The sequence below is a fragment of the Centruroides sculpturatus genome, unplaced genomic scaffold (genome assembly GCF_000671375.1).
Source record: "Centruroides sculpturatus isolate CEXI.00-Female unplaced genomic scaffold, Cexi_2.0 scaffold46, whole genome shotgun sequence".
Lineage (NCBI taxonomy): Eukaryota > Metazoa > Arthropoda > Arachnida > Scorpiones > Buthidae > Centruroides > Centruroides sculpturatus.
Window position 1 is genome coordinate 61,371 of NW_019384418.1, and position 21,441 is coordinate 82,811.

Here is a 21,441-nt window from a genome sequence, read left to right on the forward strand (position 1 = left end):
AATAAAAAATTATACTTCAGATGTTAATTTAGTATCAAAAACGTAAAATATTTGAGTAGCCCAAGACATAGCCAAAGATTGAAGCGCCACAGCACTGGCGAAAATTTAAATTTGCCGACTGGAATTCTTTCGGATAATTGACGTTTCGGATGATTGACTTTCGGAAAATCGACGCTCTACTGTAATAAGTTTATACTTAATTTCAAAATGTCTAATAGTTAATATTTAAGGTATTTATACAGATCTAAATTGGAAACTTAACAGCATTGAATCAACTGAAATGAGACAAAATAATCATTAATTATTTATTATTTTTATTTATTATTATCAATTAACCATTTATTATTGTTTATATAGTAATTGAATTTTAATTCTATATTGCAATTACCTTAACAAACATTTTAAAATAATTAATAAGTAAGTAAATATAGTAATTTTAAATAATTCTTAAATATTAGTCATTCTTAATTGTAATTTATTTATATTACTATATAAGCCAACAATTATACATAGTATATGTACAGAACAAACAATAAAAATATTACATATATTCTGTAAACCAACATTTGATTTATGAATAAATGCATTCATCATAATAATCAAATAAGCAAATTATTGCCAATTATGGATACATTATAAAAATTATTAAGTAAATATTACGAAATTAAAAGAGATAAGATAATGCTTTAAAATATAATATAAATGAAAAAAAAATGAGTATGAAGCTTATAATATTATTTTTGAACATATATTAAATGCGATGAATTTCAATTTTATTTATTTTCAACAATAAAATTTTATATGTATAACGTGTAAATTCAATCTATAGAATACTGTATATGCAATTAATTATTAAAATTTCTAATTTTCTGACCCTTTCAAAGTAAAAAGAGAATGTGAAATTTATCTAAAAAATTTTACATACAAATATAATAATACTTATAGTAATCGTTCTTCGTGTATATTGTGTAATGAAAAATGACATTTTTGATAATGTTTTTAATATTGGTAATTCATATAAGAGCTTTAATTTATTTGGACATTTTGAGTAAACAATGTGCTTTTTTACAGAAGGATAAATGAAGAATTTTGTGCAATGTTTGTTCATACAATTTCCTAACAATTGACTTCAGATTTCTTTATAAAGATTTTTACTGGAAAAAAAAAATGATTCAACTAATTTTGTTCTTAAAGATAGTTTTTTTTTTCGTAATTCACATCATACAATGGACTATTAGTGAAATAATTCAATAGTAAGCTTTGTCTAATAAAAAGTTTTGATGTAATTAAAATGAAATGTATCTAATTCTAGAAATGTATAATACATACTACAATTACTTATAACAAAATTAAATAATATAAATTGAAATAAATTGAAAATGAATAGATAAGAAATAAAATGCATAATGATGAAGATTCATTAATAATTTGATGAAGTTTATCAGATAAAAAAATAATAAAATCTTATTTAATTGATAAATATTTATATTAATTTATCTGACTAATTTTTCAACAATTTATTTGCTTAAAAACAATGTTTCTGTATTCAATATCGATTTTTGTTATCTGTATTTTCAGACCAATATTCGTACAGTGATTTCTTAATAAATGTAAATATAAGAAGAATAATAGAAACAATATTAGATTTACTTAATCACATAAACACGAATGCAGTAAAAATTATTATTTGAATATCTAAACTTATAGGCCAACTGGTTTTTTAAAAACATTTCTGTAGGTTTTATAAAATACACGTGTCATTTTCTTAATAATAAAAAAGGAAATCATACATTGTGGGCATGTAAAATGTAATAGATATATCTAAAAATATAGGAGACAAATAATTTAAATCAATTAGGTTTTTAACAAATTAATTTTTAAATAAAATATATTTACTTAATCTATATTAAATTTTTATAATGTTGTTAAGAATAAATAAAATTATTTGGAATTGAAATAATCCTGATTATGTTATTGTTTAATGAAATTTATACGGTTTTGCTAAATTAATTAATTAAATCCATGAATAAATTCAATATGTAATTAAAACAAGTAGATGGGTGTTTAGTTATTCAGTAGTAAGTAGATCTTTTGTATGTATGTAATTAAATAATACTGTATATATAAACTTTTCAATATTTAATTTTCGATTATATAATTAACATTTGTTACATTAACATTAGACTAATCGTCAAAGATAATGCTTACAATCGTGTAAATAAATTTTAGTAAAAGAAAGTATGGTAAAGTGTTAAAGAATTTCATGATAAAATGCAATTAGTTGAGAAAGTTCATTTTTTTTTTAAATATAATGTAAAGAAACACGAACAAATCATTAAAATTTAATAGTGACATTAGATAAAGTAACGTAAAAATGAAAAATACGTCGAAAATAATTACTTTTTCAAAAAAATATAAACATAAATAAGCCATTAGATATCAAGTTTAATTAAATTTATACGATTCAGAAGCCAAGTAAATAATGTACGAATATATACATCGATTCAATATAAAGAAAATGTCCAAACATTTTTATATAAAACTACTATCTTAAGAAAAAGAATTTAAGAAATATTTAAAGAAAATTTTAGTTTGTACTAATTATTAAAATAAATCACATTCACTTTTTATATGATTAATATAAGCATGAAGTAAAAACTTTTAATTAATGTAAATTATTATTCATTAGTCTCAGTCATCATTATCTTGTTACAAGTTAGTATGTTGCATTCTTAAATAACACTAGTTTTATATATAAATATTTAAAGACAAAGACGAAAAGGTAATGAATATAGAAACAGAGTCCAATAATTATATTTCCATTAAAAATGAATCCGAATAAAATTAAGGGAAATAATAGGATATTAAAATAGAAATGTTATTATGTCTTCCAAAACAATACAAATAATATATACTGGTATATTATTTCTGAAGCCAGAATTGCTTAAAGATAATACTATATTCTTTTTCTTTAGTTATCTGATATGTACCAGATAACGAAAGAAAAGACACTTTCTCCCGTGAACATTCTTATAGAATATATCCATACAATGAGCAGTTAAAGTAATATAGGTTATAATAAATTTAAACTATAAGTAATAATACAGTTCTAATTTTATTATAAGCGGTTACCATAAAAATTATTTATATTTTGAGTTTTTCTTTTGATTTCGATTTTTACCCCCAAAATATCTAGACTTTTTTTTAGTTCGTCGTATAAGGTTATTATTAAGGTTTGAAAATTTTTTCCTTCTAAAAACAAAAGAAGTTCTTAAGAATTGTAATCACCCAAGGAGCTTGCTACTCAAAATTTAGTTTCATTTGTTCTCTCACATAGGCACAAAGAATAATAAAAATTCTGCCTAAAAAATTCTATGATTTTTAATGGAACAGCAATATGGATTTATCTCCTATACGTTTTCTAAAATTATTAAAAAGTAGATCTTGCGAGGAATCTTTTTACACATTTCTAAGATATGATATAATCTATAATAAAAATTATATGAGATAAGTAACAAGCATAAGTCAACATCACCAGATTAAGCTACAATTTTCTGTAATTCCTTCTAATTACAAATTTAATTCTGAAAAAATTTACTTAACTCTACACAAAATAAAAATTATAGATATTTGTATAATAGTATATACTTTAAGACACTTTTAATGTACTGTATTTTAGATATGAAAATGGAATTAAAACAAACAACAGAGAATTGAAAATTGTATTTGCTTATAGGAAAAGATAAATGCGATATTCTTTCACTTGCAATTTACATGCACTTATTTGGTGTAAGCTTGAAAATTGTAGCATACATTGCTCAAATTTTCCATGAAAAAGTAATTTTATAAATACAATAGAGAAAGAAGCACGTCAGTAAAAAGAATAGAGATAATACTAAAATTAATCATGTAATTAAAAGATTATATGATTATTAATTTGTTCGAAATTTCGACAATATTCTTTGGAAATGTTACTAGAAGTTGACCATAGTAAGATTCATAGTTAACCTTACAGAAATTGCATTGTGTAAATGTTATTACAGTACTATATCATTCCAATATGAAAATGCTCAATAATCAACAGATAATTCTTTAGACTACTCTAAGCATAATACCAAATCTTTAATAAACTATAATTTAATTTTCGCTTTAGAATGATTTTTTAGTTTTACCAACAAAATTCATTTCTTTGTAAAATCTTAAACGGATTTTGTTGCCATACTTTTTATGTTGGCTGCCGTATTTCACAAAAACACTCAATCATAAGCTATTGAATACAACCATTCTATATGTTTTATTAAAAGAAATATATTAATATTATATAAATTTAATTTTGTTGTGATTTCATCAGAATTAAATTAAATGTTTAAATTTTTCGATTGTTTAAATAAATTCATAAGCACCTTATTTCATTTTAATCAAAGCTGTATCTATCTTATTTTAATATCTTTCTATGTGAGTAAGTAATCCAAACCACCATAAAACTAAAATATATAGAAATACAATCTGCATATCACTTGGTTATTAATTACTATAAATAAATAAAATTTAATTTACCTAATAACTTTATCTTTCTATTTTCTTCCTGTATTTATAGAAAGTTAAACTGAATAAATAATTGTTATGTTGATATAAAATAAAAAAAGATTTTAATTACATTTGTACATCATTAATATCTAATTGATTTTATTTTTAAAAATAATATTCTAAAAGGATGGCGTACTGTACTGTACATAAAACAGGTTCCTAACACAAAATACAGTTTTAAAGTTTTATTAGGTAATAAAGTGCTGTACAATTCAGCTATATCTGGTACGATAAATAAACGGTATTTTTAAATTAAAAAGAATTTTAATTTTAACAGTTGACATACTTGTTAGCATTTTTATACTTTAGAAATCTTTGCTGAAAGGCAACGACTAAGTCCAATGTAGGCTAAAAGATGAAAATGTTGAATAATTTTAACAATTCATACATTGAATCGTTTTTAATTTAAATATTTACCGTTATATTATAAATATACTGTTTATTTACCGCACCAAATGTAACTGAAAAGTACAGTACATTATTACCAAATACAATGAAACCATAAAACTTTGGGGCTGTTTTTAGTGCACTATTCTATATTATCCAAATTGAAAGCAATTTATTACTTGACGAAATACAAAATTTAATTTTAATTTGTTTACATATGAGCTACATGGAAACTCAAATTATAAAATATTTCCAGAAATTTTACTTTTCATTTTTCAATTTACAATAAACTTGTCTAAAACGGAACCTGAATAAAAGGAAAACATGTTTAAACAGAAAAAGTTCTTCGAAACGGAGAGATTTTATTATGTTAAAAAAACACCTGTTCAAAATGGGAAAAAAATACTAAGTAGGCCTACCGTATGATTCTAGTTTACATAGATTTTCCTATGTAATATATCTATTTATATATTAATTTAATAAATTGAATTTTAATTTACGTAGGATGGCATAAAACTAATACTTTTACTCCAACTGGGGATTCAAATTATATTTAATATAAGACAAAATAATAAATGATAAATTTATATTTTTATGGTTATTTTTAATATCGATATATATAAATATTTCTACCTTTAAAAATTTGCACTATTTAATATTTAAGAGTTAGAAAATTTTTGAATGGACAACAAACAATATATTATTTTTAGAGCACAGCTGACCAATTTCGCATTCAAGTTCTTTCACACTTATAAAAATATAACATATACAGAAACTGTTTACGTGTAGTATATGTCTCTAGAAAAATCTAGCCATTTCAATAACATATTTTAAAATAAACAAACATCCATTTTCAAAATTGTTCGAAAAGACTTTAAAATGTTTCACTATAAAATTCAGTTGCAACAAACATTGACTGATGTTGTTGAAAATAAGTGTGGATATTCCTGGAGAAAGATAGAGGATTATAGTAAAAGTTTGTACTGTGATTTTGAATTCATATAGAACATATATTGAAAATATTTTTATTTAAATATCACAACTTCCAGGCATTGCGAGATATCGAATTTATTAACGTGAGATCCAATTCGGAATGTGATTTTTCATCTTTTGTTTGATTCAGAATTTTCTTCTTTTGACCCAACTCTTTGACAAATAAACAATGATTTACATAAATATTATACAATTTGTTAATAAACTTGTAAGTATAACTGTTAATTACATTTTGAAATACATTTTTCAACATCGTTAAAAAAATGGATATAAGTTTTACATAGACATGTATTTCTTTCTTATAATGATATTTATTTATGTATAAACTTTTACACATATTTTATACACTTTTTAGATGTATTATAAGAAAAAATCATATTATTTGCTTAATTGTAATTAACTCAAAAATTATGATTGAAATTAATTAATGAAATTCTTCATTATTAAGAGCGTGGTTATTTAAGTATAGCATCAAATTTATTATGGCAATTATACAAATTCAAATACTGATAGGAAAAAAGAAGAAGATCATAAAATTTAATTAATTTTCTTATAGGACTATCATATATAATATAAAGGATTCAAATTAATTATTACGACAGAATTAATAGATAATCTAATACAAGTTTCAAAGAAAATGAACAGGAAGATAATATTGTACAAATAGGAAAATAAATTTATGTTCTTCATTCATGAATGGCCAATAAGTATCTACATTTCCACTAAAATAATATTTTTATTACTCTTGCATTTATTCTACACATCATTAAATATTTCCCTCTTGAAGTCATTCATCAAAAATATCATTTTTACTACAGATATTATTTAGCAACATTTTCTCAAAAGTAATTATTCATAGAAGGTCTTTATTCATCTATCTTTGTCTATTTCTCTACATAAATTTGTTTAATCTTCATTAAGAATTATTTTAGCAATTCTTGCAATTTATCTTATTAAAAATATCCTCGGAGATTTTACAGAAAATTTTCCACATCATTTCTTAGAATGATTTACATATTTATATAATAAATTATTTTTGGTTGTTATCGTGTAATTACATTCAAATTAAATGTCATTAATCATATAAACATTTATTATAATTTATAAAAATGTTTTATTTTAATTATTTATTTAAAAAACACATAGACCGAATTCATTCGCAAATTTTTAATTTTTCCTCTTTAATTATTCTATATCATAGAGTTTAGGACTCAGAAGCATTGGCATGCATTTTGTAAACTGTTGATTTAATTTCCATGCAAACTTTAAACTCTTTAATTGTTACATCCTCTTTAAACTTCTGTCCAGGGATTTAAGATTTAGCACTGTTGCTTCACCGGTTCGCCTTAACGCATCCGAATACTACTAATTCAAATTTTCTTTGTTTATGATGCTATAAACACAAATTTAAATGAAACACAAAGTGATTTAATCTCAAACTAACATCTAATCTATAATTAAAATAGACTCCGACGTGTGGTTAATTTTTAAAACAGTTTGTAAATATTAAATATCTAAATTTATGTATTAAATCTTTAAGATAAATTGAAGTTTAAGAATTAAAACAATAAATTTTGTCAAACAAATTGTTAAAATTGAATTGTCTACCTTTTAAAATATCTATGATTATGATTTGTTAATACAAATTTAATTTTTATTTCAAGCTTGTTCTAAACTTCTATCCGCATTAATGTATAATGTAACAATTATAAATTACAATGTGTTTGCAACAGTATACAAAAATTTTATAGTGATATGTATTATACTTTTAAAGATATACTATAAATTATAACATTATAAAAGTATTTTATATGCATGCATCTAATTACATTCGTGTAATTTTATTTAGAAGATATAATGAGCTCATTAGAAACGTTAACTTTTATAAAGTTATCTTAAAACGGCGTATATAATAAATTCATGAAAAGAAACTGATTAATGACCTTTATTTCTTCCTTAAGAACGGGATAAGTCATTAAGCAGCATTTATATATCTCTATATCCAAAAATGATCATTATTCCTTAATCTGTCATTATCATCATCATCGTCACCTTCTATCTTTCGACTATTAAATGAAAGCTATTCTCATTTATCTTCATTTCTGTAACCTTCTTATCCAAATATCTGGATTTGTACTTCCATTTTTAAGTCCCTGTTTTGGAAATCTCTTTCATGCTTATCATACTGATACTAAAAATGTCATTTTCCTAAGATATCTATGAAGATATAAAATCTCTACCAAGTAATTATAATTATAGAATATCCAGTTATTTATAAAATCAACAAATAAAAATATTTTATGAACTTCATTTGCAAATTTATGACATTATAAGATAGCTCATAAATTATTTCTGTGAAATTATTATATATAATTCATAATTAAATTTTTATCTAATTTAAAGTAAACAGATCTTTTTTTAAAGATAATTGCATTGAAAAGAGGTCATTATATCATATTTTATTAGTAAAAATTTCTTTAAAATGTATACGAGTATAAAGATGCGTAATGTTTCGTAATAAATTTGAAACTTAGGTAACACCTTTATCCAGTACTTGAATTAACTGCATTATTAAAAATAATTTTATATCAAATCGATGTTAATTAACTTTTGATAAAGTCCTTAAGTAAGTTATTAATTTGTAAAGTTGACAGAAAAGATATTGCAGGTGCTAAAACGTTGTAGAAGTTATGATAATCCGCCATGGTCCTAAACTTACAAAAGATATATGGCTACAAATTATCGAAAAATCGATATATATTGTATAATCAAGTATAAAAAAACTTGAGCGATTTAATTGCCAATTAACTAAGATTGTTTAAAAGATTTTTAAAAATTTAACATAATCACATTGAAATGAAAATTCGTAGTTATTTCCTAAGTTTTAGATAAAGAAATTAAACTATTTTTAATGGTTTAATGATTCAAATTTATTAAATTTAATCTTTGCTGTGATTAACTATGTAAATATATCGTCGAATATAAACTTTAATGCATTCTTTCACATTTAATACATTTATAAACTAGCAATCAATATAAATATTTACGATTAGTTATCAATTTACCTCAAAATAATTATGTATTAATCTATATTTATATATTTTATTTACGATTAAAATATAATAATTATTTACTTTAAAAAAAATTATTAAATAATTAAAATCACTAATAAAAAATACAAGTAGATTCATTAGTTACTTAATAGCAAGTAAAATAAAGTGAAATAGTTATCAGTGTTGTCTTAAAAATGTTTCCAATAGACAGCCTGACGAATGTTTCATTATCCCGAACTCATATTTTTCATCAGACAGAAATCAATAAAAGGAAGAGTCATTGCAGAGTAACAAATTCAGTTTCCAACTAAGCTTATTATTAAAAATCGAATTGATGACTTTCATAAATTATTTTCTAAAATTGAAAAGTCAAACTTTATAATATTATTAATATTTGAAAAAAAAATTTATTTAATGAATTATAAAGATTAAAATTCAAAGGTAATAATTAGATTAAGAAACTTTTTTAAAAAAGTTATTGAAAACTTCAAAAATATTAAAGAATATAATTTAATATATAATTAAATTTAAATTAATATATCTATCTATAAATTAAATTATAATTATAATTTTTTATTTATAATATCAAAATATGTAACACTTGAATGAAGACCAGAAACTGTTAAAAGCATTTATCTTGATATAAATTATGAGTCTCATTTACAACATTAAAATAATTAAAAAGTTAAAAGGTACAGTTAATAAATTATAGTAATTATAGTGTTAATTATAAATATAATAAATATAAAAAATTTTAATACAAATTATACTTATTTCTGACTTAAATAAATACTCAAAGCAGATTTATCATATATATACATATTTAAATATTAAAAAAAAAACAAAATAATTAAAATCTCCAACTAGTCTTGTTAAGTACTTAATAATAAGTAAAATAAATTCAATGTTATGTTAAAAAAATTTTAAACAAACAACCTAACGAATATTTCATTATACTGAACTCCTATTATTATTACAGTGAACGTAAATAACCGAGATACTCTTACATTTAAATTTAGAATATTTCCTTCCTTTTCCAAAACAACTTGAACAATTTATTTTGAATTTACATTTCAAACTTCGGTTATTCTTATGCTTAATCATTTACTACGCTCTGCTTGATAATTTTAGATATATCCATAAACTCGCCTAATTTACTAAAGAATATATTAAAAGAAAATTTATCTTTTAATTAACACTATGGAATATTTATTATAGTAAACTTTAAACAAATTAAACAAACTTCACTAAAATCAATCTGAAAAATCAAATAAACAATTTAGAAATCACCTTGCGAACTTGATATCACCTAAAACAGATTTAGAATACTATAAAATAAAATACAATCATATAAAATAGATAAAAAGCGCAAGCCACGCTTTGAACCATGAAAAATATATTTCGGAAGTGATTTTAAAGTCAAATTCTAGAATACAAGTTCCGGAATTGTGGAACAAATCCCAAAAGTGACTTTTTGAATTTTGAAATGGGATGACACCATCATCTGGGAAATGATGGATATATTGTACTGTATATACCTGACAAAATCTAATCCATTATTTTATACGGTTCCTCTTTATATATCTTACTATATAAGCTTTATATTATGATTACGTTTTCATTTTACTTTTTTTTTTGGATTTAATTTAATAATTCAACAAAGAATTATTTAATCTATAAGTAAACACTATCTCATTTACTTTATTAAAATAATTAAAAAATTAACTAAATTATAAATAATTTTGCTTGATATATTAATGGACTTTTATGCAACTTCTCAAATAAATAAATTTAATAATATTAAACTAAATATTTCCCCATAAATAAACGTCTAATTAACTAAAAAGCAAGAAAATCATTAACGTTTTCTTTATCATAATTGATTATGAAATGTGGTATATAATTCAAAATTTTAGTTCATGTTATATAAAACAAAATAATCTATATTTAACACAGTTTAATAATTTAATTTAAAATATGAATATTTTTTACATATTTAAAAAACTTTCTATGGAATTATCTATGTCAATTATGCTCTTGCCACTTCTTAAGTTTAATTTGTTCTGAAATATTAATTTAAATTATAGCAATAAAAACTTTAATTCAATAATATTGACATTAATTGCATTCATGATATAACCTCTGGCGATACCAACATAAGACAGAAATAAAGTTAGAAACTTACATTATTAAAAAAAAAAGATTAAATTTAACATTAAAAAATGTTAAGTATATAAGAAAACATAACAAAAATTTAAAAAATAAAAATTAGAAAATTTATTTATATAAAAACACGAATAAAAATAGTAATTTCATATATTATACATCATTTATTTTTACTAAATTATATAAAGTCTCTTAATTTAATGATCAAATCAGCATTTTATCATTAAATTAGAAGTAATTCCGATAACAAAAAATGGAAAATTTAGAATGAAAAAAAAACTACTCTTTGAAATATCAAATTTTTGAATCTGTTTAACAATTAAATTCTAGTAATTTTGAGAATAGGATTTCAATTCGAATATATCTAAAATCTATTCTAATAAAATATCAGAATAGATTTTCATATTATATCTTAATTAAGATTGAAACGTAATACCGAATCTATTCCTCTTCCTATCGATAATAAAAATTTATCTTCAATGATTATTTAATTTTAGTTTAAGTAAGCTCATTTATATTAATATTTCTTATGAAAAAATTTTAAATGCTTAAGAATTAATTTAAAAGTTATTTATTACAAAACTTAGAAACATTATCAAAAATTATAACAATAACTTTTCATGAAATTTGTTTTTTAATATATATTGTAAATATTAAATTATTTCGGAATATATTTTAAATACATTTAAATTTTTTAAACTCTTAAATTATAAAAATTCTTAAAAACTATCAGTGAATGTTACTTAAATATCATAAATAAATGTTACAAATTATTGTATATTTTTTCGATTTTCAGACGTGTTATCAAGAAAATCTTATTTATTTCTTTGTTTACATTATTCTGTAGCTGAATATTTTGTTTGCAAATAATAATTTTTTTTTTAAAGAGCCTTAAATTTATTCTTTCTTGATTGTAAAATAAAATTACCGTCAAGAAAGAATAACTTTCATGTGAAAACAGTAAATATAGCATTAATCCAATTACAAATATACGAATTATGAAATACAGTAATTTTAAAATCCGACTTTTCGTTAGTATTTTATTATAGAGTAAATTAATCTTCAACCCAAGTACTTGGTCATGTAATCGAGTATATTTATCCAAAATAAATTTACTATTTTCCCATTTATTAATATACATATATATATATATATATATATAATATAATATAGTTAAAATGGTTAAACTTTGTAACTTTAATTCTTATAATGACATAAAAAATGAAATTTTTATAATTAATTTTTAGTTATCATTATGAAAAAATTGGTCAAAAACCCAAAATTTAACGTTTTATATCTCTATAATCGACCTTCCATATTATTCCTTGACATAAATGATTCATTCCATTGTATACAGAATTCATTTTGAGACAAAATGAAGATGATCTTATTCTTTTCTACAACATTTCTTACCGACGTCATAACTTCTCAACGGTTAAAATATCTAGTGTATAGTTTAATGTTGAATAAATAATCAACTGTAAATATAACGTTGTAATATAAGTTAAATTCATAAACGAGACTTTAAAAGCTTTTTTCCTATCTTATTCAAACGAAATTCACAAGAGTAAGACGGAAAATAAAAAAGAAATTACCATTAAAACTGTTTAGTAATCAATTTTTAATAATTTGATATGCTTATTAATAAGTAATAATTGCTTTAATTTCTTTATTCAATTAATGTTATCAATACATTTGAGTTTTTATGTCTTGAAAATCAAACAAGAAAGAATAACATATGGATACATGATTCATTAAATACGTAAAAATTACCAAAATTGGTAAAAATTAACCATTTTTCATAACTTTAAAAATGAATTTTCAATTATAATGAAATTTAAATTAAATAACATAAACAATGTTCTTTTTATTTGAATCCTTAATATATGTTTAATGAAAAGAAAAACATAGGAAAATGCATACTAAACTATATATTTTTATACTGCATAATACTAAAGCTGATGTTTTAAACAATAAAAGTACATAATTAAGTATATAAACAATTTAATGTTTAATAAACGTTAATGTAGTATTTTGTGCGTATAGAATTATTCTTTCGTAAAAATAATATATTTTGGCATAATGAATAGCAATTTGCGTGAAGGATATTATCACAAATATATAATTAATATTAATAATTCATAACAAAGTGTCTGCAGCTAATTCAAGGGGACAGTAATTGAACGTGTCAACTATTAGTGACAGATCAATCACAGGTGACTTTAACTTAGTATGTATATGTATACATATAATGATTTAATATATTGTACTGTACATATAAAATGGAAATAATACATAACATATATATGTAAGCTAAATGTATTACTATGTATATAAGTTTTAAAAATTTGATTTCTCTTATTTTTTACAATTATAAAAATAATATCACTATTAAACTGTCGTAAAATTTTTGTGATTTTTTAAATTTTACATGAAAGAATTTTTATTTTCGTATGCATAAAACAGAATTAATTATGTTCATATAATTAAAATCATGATTAAAAATACTTAATTAAATAAATAAATATTTAATGATTTATTATACTTATAGCTATACCAATTTATGCTTTATATATTTTAATAATCTAAAACTTCTAAAACTCAATTTTTGATAATAAATAAATTTATAAGCTCAGAAATATAAATATGAAACGGTTAGTCGAGTTATAAATAAGAAATATATTGATTAGTCACAATATGTAATAAGTCCTAATTGCTATTGGTTTCCTCTTTCTAAATTACATCTACAAATAAATCTAATTTATTAGCTTCTACTTAATGAATAAAAATATCTATATTTAATTTATCAAAATTTTATATATGGATACATTTATTTAACGCATAAATAATTTTTTCTCTATATTTTATGGTTATTAACAATAAAGTATACAAACGCTATATAATAAATTAAATATATTGTTAATAAATCTTATAAAATATTGTAATAAAATGTATTTATAAGGCAGTTTCTGAAACTTGATTTTAGAAAATTACTTGCTGTAAAAGTTAAACTTTTCAGTATTTTTCTTATATTGAAGTAAAATAAATTTTGTTTGTTAAGTTATTTAATTGAAAATAGAAAATATAATAATTATTAACATTTTAATTTATATCATTTTAATTTTTCTTATAGACCTAGCTTTGTCTTTTCTTAAAAACGTGCTTTAAAATATATAGAGGATATCGTCAATTAGGTTTAGTGATATTAATTACAGAAAAAAATTTATCCTGAATTGATTCGAGATTCTTTTTACTAATAAATAAATAGCTTAGATCATATACTTATTGATTAATTGATATATCTAGATTAATAACATTCTTTATAAATGAACATAACAGATTACACGTTAGCATTCATAAAAGTCATCTAGAGTAATACATATTAAAAATCTTCTTGAAGAATAAAGTTTGGACAATGATAAATAATAGGCTGCAGAATTTATTTCTCATTCTTCACTCACATGTTAAGCTTTCTAAATATCAAAGTTGCATTATAATATATGAAATTGTAATAGTGATATAATTTGTAATTCTTTGTGAATAAATTCATATCAGTTCCATTAGTAGTATCAAAATATATCCATCTTTAATTTATAATTTTTTAGTTTATAACAAATGAGTACAACGTGCACAATTAACTGTTAGTGAGATAAATATAAACCACATTTAAAAAATGGCATTGAGTTAAACAATTGTATTTCAAGAAATATATTAAATTTTTACTTACCCAACTTTAGCGAAATTAGTCCAATAAGTCATTACTGCTTCAGATAGCGCTATTTCGGATTTACTGTAATTTCTATTGAAATAAGACAGAGATCCGANCCTAGCTTTTTCTTTTCTTAAAAACGTGCTTTAAAATATATAGAGGATATCGTCAATTAGGTTTAGTGATATTAATTACAGAAAAAAATTTATCCTGAATTGATTCGAGATTCTTTTTACTAATAAATAAATAGCTTAGATCATATACTTATTGATTAATTGATATATCTAGATTAATAACATTCTTTATAAATGAACATAACAGATTACACGTTAGCATTCATAAAAGTCATCTAGAGTAATACATATTAAAAATCTTCTTGAAGAATAAAGTTTGGACAATGATAAATAATAGGCTGCAGAATTTATTTCTCATTCTTCACTCACATGTTAAGCTTTCTAAATATCAAAGTTGCATTATAATATATGAAATTGTAATAGTGATATAATTTGTAATTCTCTGTGAATAAATTCATATCAGTTCCATTAGTAGTATCAAAATATATCCATCTTTAATTTATAATTTTTTAGTTTATAACAAATGAATACAACGTGCACAATTAACTGTTAGTGAGATAAATATAAACCACATTTAAAAAATGGCATTGAGTTAAACAATTGTATTTCAAGAAATATATTAAATTTTTACTTACCCAACTTTAGCGAAATTAGTCCAATAAGTCATTACTGCTTCAGATAGCGCTATTTCGGATTTACTGTAATTTCTATTGAAATAAGACAGAGATCCGATCAATGGAGCTCCGAATACATAAGGCAAGTCTTCACCATGAATACAACCCATCCTTTGTGTATAGTTTCCTTCTTCTGATTGATAAGCAAAAACGTAGAAATAAGTTTTCATTTGCACATGAGAATGATAATTTCCTGTCCTGATTAGAGGAGCTACGACAAGAGCATCACCGAGTGCATCAGCTGTACCATCCAAAACATTGATCGGATGCTGAACAGGTTTGGTCCAGTCAGTATATTCGTTGACAATTGTAAGAAATATCTCTTGAAGATGATAAGTGAATAGATTTCGTACAAGAGTACGTAAAAGTCGATCTCTTCGATCCGGCTCAATACCGGATTTGTCTTCATGGAATGAAAACTGGAAATAAGATTCTATCCTCGTCACACCAAATAGCAGATCGTACTGTCCATAAAGATTATTACTGTCCTCCATGAGAATAGATGGTTCCTTTGGGATGACAGTTCCATCGACAGTTGGGCCAAAGCTTGTCAAATGCTCTGGAACATCTAGTTGTATTTTCATAATATCTTCGACTGATTTCTCTCTCATACAATCCACCAATTCGGAACTTTTCTGTATTGGACAACCCAACTTGCGTGCTAATTCGTGGGCGTAACTAATTGCATTTGGTGCTAATGCCCAAGAACTGAGTGCGGAACCACTCTGCATAATTGCTCGATGAAACAATCCTAAAGTTAAATAAAAAATAATTTTTATCGAACTTTAGCAATTAAATACTTACATTTAAATTATGTATATTACCATCAATTGAGAAAATACTTTAATATCCAATAGCAAGACAAATATATTTTTTGCAATGTATTTTATAATACTAAAACTTAGTTTCAATTATTTAAAGCATATTTTACATATTCGGATTACATCGTTTTACGAAGCAAAGAATTAAAATTTTATTTCATTTTTACAAAATAAAATTTTTTGTAAAAATATACAATTTCCTCGTTCTTCTATAATTATATGAATAAATTATTTTGTTATTTCTGTAAAGTATCAGATTAAATAAATCGTAAGAAATTTAAATTAAAATTTTCTCATAATTTTTGTTGTTTAATCGTTATATAAAATAATTTAAATGTATTTTAAGATTTTTACATCTTTCAGACAAATCATGTTTTTAATGATTTGAAAATCTAAAAATCAAACTTAAATTATTTTTTAAAATAATTTTATTATTTTAACATAAAAAATAATTATGCATTATAAAAATAGTTTTTTTAAATAATTAAAAACACGTTTGTTTAACAGATTTAAAAATCTACGAATCAATTCATCTTTTAATTATTTCTTTCAATACGATGTTTTAAAAATTAATTATCGGAATAGTAATTTCAGGAGAATAAGATAGAACGCAATATTTTGTAAACTGAATTGGTTTTGGCTTAAGAGGATAAATAGGAAATCACCTTTAGCCATTGGAGATAACATCAGTAAGTTGACACATGCCGCTCCATATCCGTGTCCAAATATTGTAATATTTCTTGCATCACCTCCGAATTCAGCAATATTTTCTCTTATCCAATGTAAAGCCGCAACTTGATCCATGATACCATAATTTCCTCGAGCATAATCATCCAAGGTTGGAAGAAAACCTAGAATGCACAACACATCACAATCATCATCAAAGAAGTTGTATCTTATTTCTATCGTACTCTACTAGTTTGATTTAATTATCAGGAAACACTTTTATCTGATAGTTGTCTTGGATAGCACAAAAATCCAATATTTCTTGATACTAGAAGAAGCTAATTTTAAGCAAAATTGCTCGAAAAGTAGCTGTTATTTATTGTTCCTACCTTTATGGTATAATTTTTATTTAATATTATATTTTAACTTTTAAACATGATTTCACTTAAAGCTAAAACTGCCAAAGAAACTTCATGTGGGATAATTTCATTTTTATTTAATATTATTTTTTACAAGTTTATCTAAATCAATATTTCAATATAACAATAAAGTTTGAAGTTTAAATGAAAAATAATAATTTAATCTGATTAAGTAAATTTAATATTGGAACCAATAAATATATGCTTAATTTATCATAATTCAATCTACAAAATAAATTCAAATTCACAAATATATTTAATATAATTATTATATAACTAATATGAAATTCTAAATTTAATTTATAAAATTAATTTTAAAAATCAACNTTTAAATTTTCATATTTAATAATTTATCAATCAAGTTAATTATTTTGCCAATTGCTTTGCTTGAGGCATTCTTTCTACTTTATTTACAATCCTTACTCCAAGTTTACACAAAGTTTAGCGTCAAAGAGTTTATGAGAATCCCTAATTACGTGTACTTTAATTAACTTGATCTTACTCTTTTCAAGTGTTGGTTTTCCTCTGCTTAAAATAAGTTTTGTGTATTTTTAAAATATTTCATAAAGTTTTATCGTTCAAAAGAATAAGTAATTAAGTAATTTATCGAAATTGTTAAGTTAATATTGATTAATCAAGCGATTAATTTTAAACCGAAAATAACTATTATGTTGGCATTTTTACCCTGATAAAGAACTTTAATATGTTCATAATTTATATTATGTATAAATTATGCTATGTATATATTTTGTAAATAAACAGAAAATATAAATTCTAAAATCCATTTCAAGCCAGAAGTTTTAATTAAATTTAATTATTATAATTTCAAATTCTATTGTAGAATTCTGTTTAAAAGTACACTCTATAATAGAATTTAAAATTATAAATAATGTTTCATTAGATGAAATAAATTAATATTCTTTTCATATTCTACTTTCACATTTTCAGAGAATAGCCTAATAGCTATGTCACTATTCATATTGATATAACTTACAATCAGCTTAGAGAAGTGCAATTCATTTTATCTAGTGGTGATCAGTGATTTGTTCTAGCATGCCATCACAACGATCGTAATCAATTTACATTGATTCCTCTGCTTTTTTGTCACTGATCGATCCCATTGCAACGACTTTGAACTGGTAAAGATAGCATTCCATTACATTGAAGTTTCTGAAATCTACATTAGAAGTATGTTTGTTTACAATCTGAGTAAAGTATCAAGAGATAATAAATCAATATTTTCTGTAATAAAATTTCTATAGAAATTTTTACCATTATCAATAGCTTCTAAGCTATGATAATGGTAAAAATAGTGTAGTTGTCACGCTAATATAAGAAGAAAAACTATAATTTTCTCTTCACATAGTCAATCTGTTGAATTATTAATGAATATTTTTATTAGAAAATTTAAATTTATGAAGAAGCTATAGAAATGATAGCAATTAACACATTATAAATATTTATATCCGGAAAATAGCATGTAATTTTAAGAAATAAGGAAAAAATAATATATACATAATATTAACTTTATGAAATGTTTGAAGACTATACTCATTATTCAAAAGTTTTGGGTTTAGTATATAAAAGCAAATATAAGTTAAAAGCAACAGTGACGCTTTAATGATTTCAAACTTTTAAATTTACTTAATCAGTTTCAAAGTAAAAAGTTATTTGTCATCATTTTTATGAAAATGTAAAAAAATGTAAAAAAAAACATAGTGGTTAAAACTCAATCTTAAATTTTCTCAATCTCAATCTCTGATTTATAAATCTAAAGCAATCATACATACTTTTGCTTGATTTTTACATATACTGTGTTTTTTGAGCTTATTTTCTCCAGTCTTAATGGATGTAGACATTTGAAACTTTTGGAGTACTAATAAGTGTTAATCGCGCAATTTTTCACGTTATTTTGACATTTTAGACTTTAAATCTAAAGGTCACAACGGTCGTAACATTAAATTGTAAACGTTAACCTATAAAAATCATTTAAAGTTGAATCAATGGTGCAATCGGATTTGAAATTAAATAAACTGTTCAGAAATTATATTGGAAAATCTTATCTACTAAGTTCAGAAAAATTTAACTTTAAATAATCACAATTACTAATGATTAAGTAAAACTTTGGTTATGCAAAAAACTTACTTTATTGGACAATAATTTATATTCGATAATAATCAGTTATTTAATTAAAATTTTATTAAAATTATTTATCTAAAATTAACTGTAAATGCTAAGATTTTGCTCTGATTATCAGTGAAAAGCATCGTTAAAAAATAATGTCTACTATAAATTGACAGTGTTCAATTATTATATAATCAACCCGTTTTATTTTGCATTAAAAGCCTTTAAAATATCCTCAAAATAAGATTATGAGAAAATTTAAAGTTACTACCTGAAATTTTGGTATCTTATTTTGATAGTTTGTTATTAAAATAACACACAAAATATGCAATTTTAATTCCAGTAATATTTGCAAAGTACGAAGTTTTTATATCTACTAAAATCAGAGATACACACTTGATATGGCTTTCCTGGTTACTGTATACTATAAAGTATCTGCTTGGAATTGCCACCAGAATATTTATTTAGTTTTTACTTTAATATATTATTTTATTACAATAAAATCATGTACCTATCGGTAGAAATTCGCCAAATTTATCTGACTGTTTGATAATCATGTCGTACACATTGTCAAATGATGATTTTTGTACATTTAAATATATATGTTACCGGCCAAACCCTATTTCAGGCCAAACTAGTTTATCCTACGCGTGTAAGGATATACTAGTTAGCCTAGGATAATCTAGTTTGGCCTAAATACTTTAGGCTTAACTAGTTTGTCCTAGGCCGAACTGATTTAGAATTATTATTTAAGTCAAGCCTGGCCAACCCAAATTGTTTCCGGGCCACTTTGATCACGCGTAACATTACAATGGACCACAATTTAGCAAACATACTTTTTTAAAAGTAAAACAAATACAAAATGAATAAGATTTCATTGTTATACCAAGAGTTCGTACTCGCACTTGCACATTATAACAATGACAAATGCAAATTTTCATTTATTTAATTGTTTTGGTATACACAAAACAGAAAACAAAAGTTTTAATAGATATATAATATCGCTTAGCGGGCCACACAATTTAATGTGACGGTCCGCGGGTTGGCCAGGCCTGATTTAAGTATATTAATGGTTAAAATAAAATTAAAAGGCAATCAATTAGACGAACAATATTTATTCAAACATAGTCTACTTAATTATAAAAAACGGTATTGATTAGAAGTGACACAACACTTGTACAAAACTATAAAATAAAAATAAGCTAATCAGTACATATCAGTTTGTATTTTTTTTATTAAGCCATGCACTTTTAAAGGTAATTAACAAACGAAAATATTTTCAAAAATTAAACGAAATAATAAAAATAACTTTTAAAGTCAAACTAAAATTAAAATGAACTTATTTGTGTTTCTTAGTGTAACATATAAATTATTTAATCTTTTATTTATTTTTACAGGATGGGTTAAAGTCTACCTAGGTAACCCCAATGGCGGCACTTCGGACTGTTCGTGCTCCCGGCAGACTCCTCCCATAGAGGAGCCGTTGGCAGGCCGCCCATTGTTTAACGTCACTAGTTATTGATTCACGGTAGTTCTTGAACAAAAGAAAAAAAGGAAACGTCTACTAAAAATGTAGTTCACTTAACCAAACCAACCTAACGAAATCACCGCCTTGGGGTTACCTAAGTACACTTTAACCACCGGGTGTACTGTGGTGGCATTTCGAATTACACAAAATCATTTATTTTATACTGGCGCCTATTTGTAATACATAAATCAGTTTGGCCTAGGTCAAACTAGTTAAGCCTAAAGTGTTTAGGCCAAACTA

At 23.0% G+C, this 21,441-nt stretch overlaps 1 protein-coding gene across 2 annotated transcripts in view; it reads right to left on the reverse strand.

Annotated features, from left to right (window-relative positions):
* LOC111619281 (neuroligin-2-like) overlaps window positions 1-21,441 on the reverse strand; it is a 75,860-nt gene that overhangs the window by 41,681 nt on the left and 12,738 nt on the right. For both annotated transcript variants that reach the window (XM_023360961.1, XM_023360963.1), the window contains exons 2-4: window positions 17,130-17,315; window positions 15,675-16,394; window positions 14,914-14,983 (exon numbers count right to left, since the gene is read on the reverse strand). In XM_023360961.1, the coding sequence (XP_023216729.1) occupies window positions 14,914-14,983; window positions 15,675-16,394; window positions 17,130-17,315 (976 nt within the window). The remainder of the gene's footprint in view (window positions 1-14,913; window positions 14,984-15,674; window positions 16,395-17,129; window positions 17,316-21,441) is intronic.